Below are 13,777 nucleotides of genomic sequence, written 5' to 3'. Positions count from 1 at the left end.
GGGGGGTCAGGGAGGAGGTGCTGGGGCGTCAGGGAGGAGGTCCTGGGCCACCTGGGAGGAGGTGCTGGGCCGTCTGGGAGGCGGTGCTGGGGCGTCAGGGAGGATGTGCTGGGGTTTTAGGGAGGAGGTGCTGGGGGGTCAGGGAGGAGGTCCTGGGCCGCCTGGGAGGAGGTGCTGGGCCCTCTGGGAGGGGGTCCTGAGCCATCTGGGACGAGGTCCTGGGCCGTCTGGGAGGAGGTGCTGGGGCGTCAGGGCGGAGGTGCCACCATGGCATTGGACACATGGCCTCTGGGGCTGCGGGCTCTGCTTTGCTCTTGTGTAATTTGATGTCATGATTTACGTTCCATTAGGAAGGACAGTGAGAGTAGAATAAAACGAAATCGAATGGAATTATTTCATAGCACTTAGAGGAAAGAAAAACGAGATCACCCAAACCGCACTTCAGCCGAGGTTCATTTCAGGTGTTGTTACCTCTGTTGTGGCTGCGGCAACCTGTGCTGTCTGTCAGCGCCGCTGCATCAAGCAGTGGCCAGCAGGATGTGCTGGCCTAGTTTGCAGGGAAGCACAAGGAGGCTTTGCCGTCACAGCCACAGGCCTTGTTTCAGGAATAGAATGAGATAGAGAGGGAATTGTTCCAAATAGGCCATTGCTGTGTCTCACACACCCCTCACGCTCTGGAAGAATAAGAGAAATGCACATGAAAATTCCCAGCTAATTGAAAATTGTTTTAGTTCTTATAGAGAAAACTGATATGAGAATGGTATTTAGGTCCTACCAAGAATATTAAAATGCCATCTGTGTTCATATCTCCTGCTCTGCTCTCTGGGGCAAGACCCTCAAGATTGTTTGCCCACTGTCAGAACCTGAGCTCTCATGCACTGTGTCCAAAACATTTTGGTGTGTTTTGAAAGTTTTTAGTTCTGTATTTCAGTGTTTGGAAGTGCAGGCAAGACTGTTAGCATTTTATTTTTTATTGTATTTTATTTTTTGAGACGGAGTCTCGCTCTGTCGCCCAGGCTGGAGTGCAGTGGTGCAATCCCAACTGACTGCAAGCTCCGCCTCCCGGGTTCCCGCCATTCTCCTGCCTCAGCCTCCCGAGTAGCTGGGACTACAGGCGCCGCCACCACGCCCGGCTAATTTTTTGTATTTTTTAGTAGAGACGGGGTTTTACCATGTTAGCCAGGATGGTCTCCATCTCCTAACCTTGTGATCTGCCCACCTCGGCCTCCCAAAGTGCTGGGATTACAGGCATGAGCTACCGCGCCCAGCCAACTGTTAGCATTTTAAAATGTAATTTAATTTTTTAATTTTTAATTTATTATTATTATTATTATTTTGAGACAGAGTCTCGCTGTAGCCCAGGCTGGAGTGCAGTGGCGCGATCTTGGCTCACTGCAACCTCCACCTCCTGGGTCCTGGTTCAAGCGATTCTCCTGCCTCAGCCTCCCAAGTAGCTGGGATTACAGGCATGCACCACCATGCCCAGCTAATTTTTATATGTTTAGTAGAGACAGGGTTTCACCATGTTGGCCACTATGGTCTCGAACTCCTGACCTTGTGATCTGCCCACTTCAGCCTCCCAAAGTGCTGGGATTACAGGTATGAGCTACCGCACCCTGCCTATTTTTTTATTATTTTTAATTTATTATTTATGTGTGCATTTATGAGCCAGGGTCTCACTTCGTCACCCAGGCTGAGTGCAGTGGCGTGATTTCAGCTCACTGCAGCCTCCACCTCCCAGGCTTAAGTGATTCTTGTGCCTCAGCCTCCCGAGTAGCTAGAACTACAGGCACCCATCACACCTGGTTAATTGTTTTAGTGGAGACGGGGTTTCACTATGTTGGCCAGGCTGGTCTGGAACTCCTGATCTCAAGTGATCTGCTCGCCTCAGCCTCCCAAAGGGCTAGGATTATAGGCGTTAGCCACCGTGCCTTGCCTTATCTTTATTTTTTTGTAGACACAGGATCTTTGCTATATTGCCCAGGCCAGTCTTAAACTCCTGGACTTAAGCAATCCTCTAACGTCAGTCTTCCAAAGTGCTGGGATTACAGGTGTGAGCCACCATGCCTGGTCTCCACTTTTGTTTTTTCTTTGCGACAGGGTCTTGCTCTGTCACCCAGGCTGGAATGCAGTGGTGCAGTCTTGGCCAGCTGCATCCTCTGCCTCCCTGGCTCAAGCCTCCAGAGTAGCTGAGACTACAGATGTGTGCCACCATGCCCAGCTAATTTTTTTCTTGTCTTTTTTTTTTTTTTTTTTTTTGAGACGAGGTCTTGCTCTGTCGCCCAGGCTAGAGTGCAGAGTGGTACGATTTCGGCTCCCTGAAACATCCACCTCCCAGGTTCAAGTGATGCTCCTGCCTCAGTCTCCCAATTAGCTGAGATTACAGGTGTTCGCCACCATGCCCAGCTAATTTTTACTACTTTTAGTAGAGACAGGGTTTCACCATGTTGGTCAAGCTGGTCTTGAACTCCTGACCTCAAATGATCCTCCCACCTCAGCCGGCCAAAGTGCTGGGATTACAAGTGTGAGCCACTGCACCCGACCTAATTTTTGTATTTTTTGTGGAGATGGGGTTTCACCATGTTGCCCAGGTTGGTCTCAATTGCCTGGGCTGAAGCAATCCACCTGCCTCAGCCTCCCAAAGTGCTGGGATTACAGGTATAAGCCACCGTGCCTGGCCCCAACCTTCACTTTTAAAATAAGTGATTGACATTAGAATAGTGTGTGTTAAAGGTATTGAGTAAGTAATGCTATGTTGTAAGTAGCTGGTATATTTTAAGCAAGTAGGTGAATTAATAGACAGTGTGAGGACACCTAAGTGTCTCTGTCACTCACAGGCCCTGGAAGGTGCTTTGACCTGTGGATATCACTGAGAGGCTGGAAGCCACTGCCTTTTCCTACAGGAGGACAGGCAGGTGCTGCGGGATGGGTTGTGTTTGCAAAAGTAATGACTGTAGCTGACGTAAGAATTATAGCCTCTCACAAGAGGATAGGTTTTCCTTTAAAGTTTTTCTCATAAAACACTGATTATAGAAGATAAGCAAAAAAAAGAAAAGAAAAGAAAACGAAAACTGCGTGTAAGCCCAGCACCCAGGAAAAGATGTTGTTTTCATATTATTTCATCATACCTACACCTTCTCATGTAAAGGTTTAAATCAGACTGGTTTTGGGAGGCGGAGGCAGGTGGATCATGAGGTCAGGAGATCAAGACCATCCTGGCTAACAGAGTGAAGCCCCGTCTCTACTAAAAATACAAAAAATTAGCCGGGTGTGGCGGCGGGCACCTGTGGTCCCAGCTACTGGGGAGGCTGAGGCAGGAGAATGGCATGAACCCGGGAGGTGGAGCTTGCAGTGAGCTGAGATCGTACCACTGCACTCCAGCCTGGGAGACAGAGTGAGACTCCGTCTTAAAAAAAAAAAAAAAATCTGAGTGGTACCTAACACTTATTAAAGGCCATGAGCAGTTTTACAGAGCTCAACATCTTGCTTTTTTTTTTTTTTTTTTTTGGCAGCGCTGTCTTGCTTCTTTTAAGAAATAAAAAGTTTTCCTCCTGCCTCCGCACCTCCTCCTCAGAATTCTCTCCAGAAGCCTTGTTCCCATGGGGAATGCATCTCTGACCCGTCCGCAAGGCTGTTTTCTCTCCCTGAATTTCTCACATTCACTCCCTTGCTTGTCGTGACCCCTCTAGGGCCCCCAACTCCCACACATCTGTCCCTGGGGGCCTCCTTCCCAGGGAGCCCCAAGGCTGCCAGGGGTCCTGTCACTGGGTGGCAGTGGGTGGCCTGCTGAGCACGAGGTCTTCTCCCTGCAGATCCCGATGGCCAGCGCTACGGTGGCATCGCTTCTGCCCAGGACGAGGAGCCCCTGGCCTGCCCGGACGAGTTCGATGACTTCGTTACCTACGAGGCAAGTGGTTTTCACCCAGGAGCCTGGGGGACGTCTGGCATCCACCTCTTCCTTTATGCCCTGTGGCTTGTGCCTCCTGCTCCCCGGCTGTCTTCTGTAGAAGCTGGCGTGAGGCCTCCTGCCCTGTGTGCACCGTGGGGCTGTGTGGCTGTGACGGGAGGCCCACAGTTGTCTGTCCCACACGTCCTCTCAGCCTGGGCAGGAGTCCTCCCCCAGGGCCTGTCAGCCAGCAGAGGTGGGGTGGGCAGTGACGTCACGACCACCCGCTGCCAGGCTCCAGGCACAGGTGGAGCAGAGGGCTTGGGAGGCTTCCTCTTGTCAACTTGCAAATGATTTTCTGTGTTTGGGGATGCCGGACTAATGCCTGCTCCTGCTTGGCTGTCCTCCACCCTGCTCCCGGATGCAGCCAGGGTTGTCACAGTGACGTGGTGTCTCCTGTCACTGTGGGTCCCTTGTTCTCAAGATAGCTGGGGAGAGGGTCTTCGAGCATAGCCGTGGTGGACAGAGTGTAACCGTGTCCGCCGGTCTGGAGGGTGGGATTCCAGGAGAGCCATGAGGCTGCCGCAGAACATGTATGAAGTTGAACCTGAGCCCTTGGGAACTGCAGGGAAGGTGGAGGTGGCAGCGCCAGGCCTGGTCAGCCTGCTGCCGAGCAAGGGCACCAGAACGGCTGAGCTGCCGGCCAGTGGGGCCTGGGCTTCTCAGGTCAGTCCTCTGTGCCCTGACTTCTCGAAAGCTGAGGCTGGCACAGGGTAGTTTTTGAGTCGCTTCTGGATGCCACTGTGCAGTGGGAGCCATGGGATCATACTCCGCTCCCTGCTCCAAGAAGCTGCCCCAGGGATTAGTCACCCTCAGGTGGGCAGCTTCACTTCTGCCCACGTAGACCCCGGGGTGGTCCTCCCTTAGAGTGGAGTCCCGGTTATCAGCTGGGCTGCAGCTTCCGGGGCCAGGGCGCCCACCGTGGGTCCCACGTTTGGCTGTGCCTTTCTGCACGTGAGGCAGCAGTGAGGTGCTGGCTAAGAGGACATGTGGTGGGAGTTGGGCCCTCTTGCATGGCTGCAGTGTGCGGAACATGCTGGGAGACCCCAAGACTGCAGACGGCGGCTCCTGTGCCTTGAGAAGGATACGGCTTCTTCACGAGGAGACACCGAGGTCCTGCAGGGTAACCCAGAGCCCTTGGTCTGCAGTGTCCGGGGAACTGTGCTCCTGGGTGTTCATGTGCCTGGGCACTCTTTCTCACTTGTGTCTGTCTTTTTATCCCCCTCTCATGTTTGTTAGGCATTGTTGATTTTTTATGTCCTATGTATGGTGCAGTGGCTGAAGAGTGGCCTCTCAAAAGATACGTCCACCCAGAAGCTGTGGGTGTGACCTTATTTGGAAAAAGGGTCTTTGTGGATATAGTTCATTAAGGATCTCAAGATGACATCATGCTGGTTTGGACCCTAAATCTAGTAACAGGTGTCCCTGGAAGACAGGGGAGAGACACACAGGGAGAAGGCAATAGGAAGACGGGGCAGAGACTGACCAGAGCCAGGGAACGAACTCCCAGGGCTCCCAGAAGCCAGCAGAGGCAAGGAGGCATCCTCTCCAGGAGCCAGCCCTGCTCACACCTTGGCTTTGGACGTCCAGCCTCCAGAACTGAGAAAGGATAAACTGGTGTTTCTTCAAGCCCCGTGGTCTGTGTTCGTTTGTTATGGCAGCCCTGGGCATTACTTGAGGCGCTGAAGGCACCAGTGCATTTTATCCTTAAAGGCCTGTGTGGTCTGAAGGGCATGGCCAAGCCTCACGCTGGTCACTTCAGAAGGGTGGGAACCTGACGTGTCAGAGTGAATCTTCTCGTATTTTTAGATCTTGATTTCTTGTTTAGAATGGAAGGGTAGGGTCTAGCCCCATGGGGTTGGTGGGCTTTTCTAAAACAGCTCGTGCCCTCAGTCTCTTGCCTCGGCACCTGGGTGGCTTGCCGCCCACAGGAAGAAAGATTTTTTACCTAAAAAAAATGAATATTCTTCATGTTTTAGAGCAATTTTAGGTTTACAGAAAATGGAACATAGTGTAGAGCATTCCGGGACCAAACTGATACATTATTATTTGTTTTGTTTTGTTTGAGACAATCTGCTCTATGACCGGGCTGGAGGGTCGTGGTACAGTCTTGATCTTGGCTCACTGCAGCCTCGGCCTCCTGTGCTCAAGCGTTCCTTCTTTCTCAGCCTCTCCAGTGGCTGGGACCACACCCACTAACCACCACGCCTGGCTCATTTTTTGTATTTTTTTTTTGTAGAGATACGGTTTCATCATGTGGCCTAGACTGGTCTCAAACTCCTGAGTTCAAGCGGTCCGCCCGCCTTGGCCTCCTAAAGTGCTGGGATGACAGGCGTGAGCCACTGCACCCGGCCTGATACATTATTATTAACCAAAGTCCGTAGTTAAGGGTTCACTCTTGGTGGTGTATATTCCGTGTTTTGACAAGTGTAGAATGACAGGTCCAGCATTATAGTGTCACAGAGTCGTTTCAGTGCCAGCTCATCCCCTACACCAGCCCCCACAACCACCAATCCTCAGTGTCTCCACAGCTCTGCGTTTTCCAGAACGTCACGGAGCTAGAACCATCTGGCGTGCAGCCTTTTCAGATGGGCTTCTTCCCCTTAGTCAATGTGCAGTTACGGTTCTTCCATGTCTTGCTTTGCTTTTTAAGGGTGGGATATAATTTTCCACAAAGTGGAATTCGATACTGTGAAACTTATGGAAAGACTGCTCTTTTAAAAAACAGCTTAGGCCGGGCGCGGTGGCTCAAGTCTGTCATCCCAGCACTTTGGGAGGCCAAGACGAGCGGATCACGAGGTCAGGAGATTGAGACCATCCTGGCTAACACGGTGAAACCCCGTCTCTACTAAAAATACAAAACACGAGCCGGGCGAGGTGGCGGACGCTTGTAATCCCAGCTACTCCGGAGGCTGAGGCAGGAGAATGGCGTAAAACCCGGGAGGCGGAGCTTGCAGTGAGCTGAGATCCGGCCACTGCACTCCAGCCTGGGCGACAGAGCAAGACTCCATCTCAAAAAAAAAAAAAAGAAAAAAAAAAAAAACAGCTTGTACATCACATCATCTTTAAAAAAAAAGTCTAATAAAGATATGAGTGGGGAGTATGTGTGTTCCATCCAGATACCCTATTCAGGGACCCTCCACTGGTGATCTTCAGGCAAATAAACCTTTTATTGATTGATATTCTGAATGGTTCCAGTCAGACCCATTTCTTTTTACTGGGAACTCGCACCGTGGCAGTCGGCTGAAGTGTGCAGTTAGTCATGGCCGAGCTGGTGGGTCTGCGGCTCTCAGCGTTTTCCCAAGGATCCTTTCGGCAGGCAGCTTGTAACAGAAAGTTGCTGCTGTGGTGTCTGAGTAAGCGGGGAGAGTGGAAGTGGACTGTGGTGCTGCTGAGTTCCTGGGCATGGTGATGTCTGAGGATCTGAGCAGGTGGAGCCCAGGGGGTGGTGCTGTTTGTCAGGGTTTCTGGAAGAGCGAAGGGAAAGCGAGGGAGTGTAAGGCACATCTCCCAGAACCGTCGGGCTGTGCTCTCTCCCGTCCTCCCTCCTTCTCCCACTACCAGCGGTGTCTGGAGCAAAGAGCTGCCTTAGTGAAATGATGGGGAAATGTGTCTTTTGTACAAACCATTATCAGCTTAGGAAGCCAAAAACAAAAGCCACTCTGTTTTGAGCCCTGACTGTTTGTTAAACCAGCAAGGACACTTCCTGAACTTTGCCTCCCGCTCCCTGGGCAGCACCAGCAGGAGGTTTATTAGAGTGTGTCTGGGAGCAGGTTAAACTTTCTCCTAGGTGGTGGTGTGCCTCCTGGTGAGCACACAGGCTTTGCAGAAACCCCAGCATGACAAGCAAGTAGGAAGGTGACGTTGTTTGAGAAAAGCCAGTGACCTGGTTGGGACGGAGACACGATGGGGAGCCCATCTCCAACAGCATGCCCTTGCTGGAAGCTGTGTACAGAGCCAGGCCCAGCCTGTGAGGCCACCCAGGCCAGCAACTGAGGGTAAGAGGAGGCAGTAGTGTGCACTGGGCCCCGTATTCCTATTTCTGTGGTGGAGACAGGCTCAGGGAAGAAGGAACTGTGATGGGGACAGTGTTGGCCCCACTCGAGTTACTGATGACTCTGAAAGGGCTTTTTCTCTGCCCGCTGGTGATTTGGGTGGAGGACTTGTTAACTAGTGAATGTAACGTTTAGACATAGCGACGTTTTCTGACATGAACTTTGATTTTCAACTGAGTTCATCTTAACATTGGTAATTTGTAAAAATGTTAAAAAGTTGGTAGCATAGACTCGATGGCTTCTGGGCAAGGCCAGGTCCAGGCTGGCTGGCAAATAAAATAAACTGCTGGGGCCGGTGTGAGCTGTGACTGCGTTTTATCCAGGAGGCTGGGAGTGAGCAGGCACTGTGCTCTGAGGTACGTTTTTGTCTCTGGAAAGGCAGGTGATGGCTGCCCTGGAAAACTCCATGCAGGGAGGCCTTGAACCACAGAAAGCAACCCGCAGGCCTCCATGTAGAAGTGAGCAGGTGGGCGGCTCCTGTGTGCTGAGCTCTCTGGAACCCCCAGGGCAGCCAGCCAGCCAGGGGCTCTGCGTGTCAACGGTGATGGCGTGGAAGTGGACGTCCACAACCCCAGAGCAAATAAAGGGGTGGGTGCGGTGACAAGAATCGCTGAGGAGCGGCCCTGTTCGTCTCGCTGGGATCTACAGTGCACGGAACCACTCTGCAATGGCAGGGAGGCCCAGCTTACTTTATTTATGTTTTTTATTTTTTAAATTCTTTTTTGAGATGGAGTCTCACTCTGTCACCCAGGCTGGAATGCAGTGGTGCGATCTTGGCTCACTGCAATCTCTACCTCCCAGTTTCAGGCGATTCCCATGCCTCAGCCTCCTGAGTAGCTAGGATTACAGGCGCCCGCCACCACACCCAGCTAATTCTTGTATTTTTAGTAGAAGCGGGGTTTTACCACATTGGCCAGGCTGTTCTCAAACTGCTGACCTCAGGTGATCCGCCCACCTTGGCCTCCCACAGTGTTGAGATTACAGATGTGAGCCACTGTGTCCGGCCCTCAGGCTTACTTTAGAAATGAGGAGGTAAAGGTGGGCCCAGAACGGAGTGTGTGAGTCCTAGGCTTGGCAGGGAATCTGAGTTTGTGTAGCATCTGCCTCGTTATTCCTGTGTCCGTGGAGAATTATTTCCATTCCAAACCATCCTTTCTAAGCTCTAAGGAAGTACAGGTGACTCTAAGGAGGCACTGGCTTTTCCTGCAGGGGCACCATCCTCAGCTACAGGTCTAACAGGAACTCGGTGAAATAAGTAGGCCCCACTGCCCGACCTCCCTCCCTTCCTAGGAGGATAGGAGGACAGACGCTCTGCTCAGGGATCCATGAGCTGTTTGAGAGAAAGTGTGGGTTTGTTCTTAGAAACGTCAAGCTTTCTGTTGGGGACTCAGGGTCCATACTGTCTAGGGAAGGGCATCGGGCATCCGTCAGAAGTACCAGTCCGTTGACTTTTTAAAAGCTGATCCAAGGTCAGGTGCGGTGGCTCATGCCTGTAATCCCAGCACTTTGGGAGGCTGAGGCAGGAGAATTGCTTGAACCTGGAAGGCGGAGTTTGCAGTGAGCTGAGATTGCGCCACTGCACTCCAGCCTGGGTGACAGAGCAAGAATCTGTCTCAAAAAAAAAAAAAAGAAAGAAATTTTAAGCTGCGCATGGTGGCTCATGCTTGTAATCCCAGCACTTTGGAAGGCCAAGGTGGGCAGATCACGAAGTCAGTTCGAGACCAGGCTGACCAACATGGTGAAACCCTGTCTCTACTAAAAATACAAAAATTAGCCGGGTGTGGTGACTCCTGCCTGTAATCCCAGCTACTCAGGAGGCTGAGACAGAATCGCTTGAACCTGGGAGGTGGAGGTTGCAGTGAGCCGAAATCGCGCCACTGCACTCCAGCCTGGGCGACAGAGCAAGACTCCGTCCAAAAAAAATTAGGCATTGCGGCAGGCGCCTGTAATCCCTGCTACTTAGGAGGCTGAGGCAGGAGAATCACTTGGACCTGGGAGGCAGAGGTTGCAGTGAGCCGGGATCATGCCACTGCATTCCAGCCTCGGCGACAAGAGCAAGACTCTATCAAAAAATAAAAATAAAAAAGAAATTTTAGGCTACGTACCGAACCACTGAACCTGATGTTGTAATAACCACACTTTTCAGAGTCGACGGCGGGTCTTCCTGGTGCCCCTGGGGTGAGTCTTTGTCACTGACAACTCTGGGGCAGCGTGGCCCCTGTGAGTGTACAGTTCTGTTGGGGTAGCTGGCAGCTGCCCTCAAACCATCTCGGACCTGTGCGCTGGGCTTCGCGTCCCGCCCCGTCATGCCTTCCCTACGGGGGCCCAGCCTCTGACAGACATCCTGGGCCTGCCTGCTTTTCTGGCCACTCCTGCCTTTTCCTGCCTGGCGTCCTGCAGGCCCAGCACAGGCCAGCCCTGTCCTGAGTGGACCCTGGGCCCTGCCTTCCTGCAGGAGCGGGAGCTGCCTGGGGACGGTGAGTAACACGAGAGCTGGAGTCTCTTACGGTGCTCTCCTGGTTCTGGATTTTACAGGGGATGCTTTTGAGGAATGACTTAGTTTTTATGAATTACTTCCTTAGATTCTAGGGGAGATTGGGTTTTCCCCTGGAAGTGTAAGTCCCATAATTGGACACCCGAAGTACACTCCACAGCACTCCCTGTTCTCTCATGGCTTTGGAAGCAGCTGGCAGGGATTTTCCACCCACCAGTGACACTTGCACCGTTTCTGTGCTTTGAAAAGCACCTTCCTGGGTTGTCTTTCTTGGTGCCATGAGGTGGCCACCTTGTGAGACGAGAATTTTTAACCCCCGTTTGCGGCAGGGCTCCAAGTGGTTGAGTCACGTGTCTGAGGTCACATGGCTTTTAATAAAGGGGCCAAAGATGGAACTGGGGCCTCCTGCAAGCACGCCAGGCTCTTGGCAGCTCTGCCTAGCCCTTCATGTCTCTTCAGTGAGGCTCAGGTGGGTGCAGCCTGGGGTGGGACCCTCTAGTAGCCCTTGCAGGTCTTAGCACACTTTGTCTACTTTTTTTTTTTTTTTTTTTTTTGAGACGGAGTCTCGCTCTGTCGCCCGGGCTGGAGTGCATTGGCCGGATCTCAGCTCACTGCAAGCTCCGCCTCCCGGGTTTACGCCATTCTCCTGCCTCAGCCTCCCGAGTAGCTGGGACTACAGGCGCCCGCCACCTCGCCCGGCTAGATTTTTGTATTTTTTAGTAGAGACGGGGTTTCACCATGTTAGCCAGGATGGTCTCGATCTCCTGACCTCGTGATCCACCCGTCTCGGCCTCCCAAAGTGCTGGGATTACAGGCTTGAGCCACCGCGCCCGGCCAACTTTTTTTTTTTTTTTTTGAGATGGAGTCTCACTCTGTTGCCAGGCTGGAGTGCAGTGGCATGATCTTGGCTCACTGAAACCTCTGCCTCCCGGGTTCAAACGATTCTCCTGTCTCAGCCTCCTGAGTAGCTGGGACTACAGGCGTGCGCCACCACACCCGGCTAATTTTTGTATTTTCAGTAGAGACAGGGTTTTACCATATTGGCCAGGCTGCTCTCGAACTCCTGACCTTGTGATCCACCTGCTTTGGCCTCCCAAAGTGCTGGGATTATAGGCATTAACCACTGCGCCCAGCCACTTTGTCCGCTTCTTACGATACTGGAACCAGAGTGCAGAGGGCATCTTTTTCTGCTGGGACTGCAGCTTTTCTGAGATCTTGTTTATTTGCAAATTGTTAACCTCAGAGTCTTCTGAGCATGAAATGTTGGCCACTTTTCCTAACCAGCAATTTCATTTTCATTAAGGTTGAAATTATAAACTGAAAATGTCGGCTGGGCACGGTGGCTCACGCCTGTAATCCCAGCACTTTGGGAGGCTGAGGTGGGCAGATCTCTTGAGGCCAGGAGTTCAAGACCAGCCTGGGCAACATGGCAAAACCTCGTCTCTACAAAAAATACAAAAATTAGCTGGGCACAGTGGTGCATGCCTGTAATCCCAGCTACTTTGGTGGCTGAGACGCAAGAATCACTGGAACCTGGGAGGCAAAGGTTGCAGTGAGCTGAGATGGTGCCACTGCACTCCAGCTTGGGTGACAAAGTAAGACCCTATCTCAAAAAACAAAAACAATTAGAAAAAGAAAAAAATAAAATGTTCTGCTTAATAGTTCTTTAGTTTTATGTTCGTTTGTACAATCCACAAATATTTACTATCTACCTATGCCTGGTCCTATGTTAGGTGCTAGATACTTAAGAGTAAAAACAAGTTGGGTGTGGTGGTTTATGCCTGTAACCCCAGCACTTTGGGAGGCTAAGGCAGGCAGATCACTTGAGCTCAGGAGTTTGGGACTAGCCTGAGCAACATGGCAAAACCCCATCTCTACAAAAAATACAAAAATTAGCTGGGTGTGGTGGCTCGCGCCGATAGTCCCAGCTACTCAGGAGGCTGAGGCAGGAGGATTGCTTGAGCCCAGGAGTTTGAAGCTGCCATGAGCCGAGATTGCACTACTGCACTCCAGCCTGGCTGTCAGAGTGAGACTCTTATCTCAGAAAACCAAAAACCAAGAAACACAGCAGTAAAAACAATTGTTTGCGATGGCTCATGCCTGTCATTTGAGCAGCGTGGAGGATCACTTGAGGTGAGGAGTGGGAGACCAGCCTGGGCAACAAAGTGGAGACCCTGATTCAAAATTAAACAAATAAACAAACAACTCAGTCAGGTGTGGTGGCACCGGTAGTTCCCAGCTACAGGTAGATCCTGTCTATTTTATTAAAGTGAAAAGAAAAAAAATTACTCTGCCAGCCTCAGTAGCTCACACCTGTAGTCCTAGCACTTTGAGAGGCCAAGGCTGGTGGATCACTTGAGCACAGGAGTTCAAGACCAGCCTGGAAAACATGGCAAAACTCCATCTCGACAAAATTTCAAAAAATTAGGCATGGTGGCTTTTGCCTGTGGTCTCAGCCACTCAGGAGGCTGAGGTGGGAGGATAGATTGAGCCCAGGAGATCAAGGCTGCAGTAAGCTGAGGTTACACTGTTGCACTCCAGCCTGGGCCTCACAGAGAGACACTGTCTCAAACAACAATAAAAATTATTCAGAGTGCCTTGTTTTCTGCTCTCAGACATGTACCTATTTTTCATTTTAAAAAATGTTGGCCGGGCGCGGTGGCTCAAGCCTGTAATCCCAGCACTTTGGGAGGCCGAGACGGGCAGATCACGAGGTCAGGAGATCGAGACTATCCTGGCCAACACGGTGAAACCCCGTCTCTACTAAAAAAATACAAAAAAAAAAAAAAAAAAAAAACTAGCCGGGCGAGGTGGCGGGCTCCTGTAGTCCCAGCTACTCGGGAGGCTGAGGCAGGAGAATGGCGTAAACCCGGGAGGCGGAGCTTGCAGTGAGCTGAGATCCGGCCACTGCACTCCAACCTGGGCGACAGAGCGAGACTCCGTCTCAAAAAAAAAAAAAAAAAAAAATGTTGAACTCGGCCGGGCACGGTGGCTCACGCCTGTAATCCCAGCACTTTGGGAGGGCGAGGCAGGTGGATCACCTGAGGTCAGGAGTTCCAGACTAGCCTGGCCAACATGGCGAAACCCTATCTCTACTAAAAACCCAAAAATTAGCCAGGCGTGGTGGTGCACACCTGCAATCCCAGCTACTCAGGAGCCTGAGGCAGGAGAATTTTTTCAACCTGGGAGGTGTAGGTTGCAGTGAGTGGAGATTGCGCCACTGTACTCCAGCCTGGGCAATAAGAGTGAAACTCCATCTCAAAAAAAAAAAAAAAAAAAAGG

The 13,777-nt window shown here is 51.5% G+C and overlaps 1 protein-coding gene across 2 annotated transcripts in view; it reads left to right on the top strand.

Annotated features, from left to right (window-relative positions):
- RAB11FIP3 (RAB11 family interacting protein 3) overlaps positions 1-13,777 on the top strand; it is a 101,831-nt gene that overhangs the window by 47,169 nt on the left and 40,885 nt on the right. For both annotated transcript variants that reach the window (XM_023189128.1, XM_023189129.1), the window contains exon 3: positions 3,813-3,907. In XM_023189128.1, the coding sequence (XP_023044896.1) occupies positions 3,813-3,907 (95 nt within the window). The remainder of the gene's footprint in view (positions 1-3,812; positions 3,908-13,777) is intronic.

This window comes from Piliocolobus tephrosceles, chromosome 17 (assembly GCF_002776525.5).
Source record: "Piliocolobus tephrosceles isolate RC106 chromosome 17, ASM277652v3, whole genome shotgun sequence".
Taxonomy (NCBI): Eukaryota; Metazoa; Chordata; class Mammalia; order Primates; family Cercopithecidae; genus Piliocolobus; species Piliocolobus tephrosceles.
The sequence above is the reverse complement of the archived record's forward strand: the minus strand, read 5'-3'. Positions and strand labels throughout refer to the sequence as shown.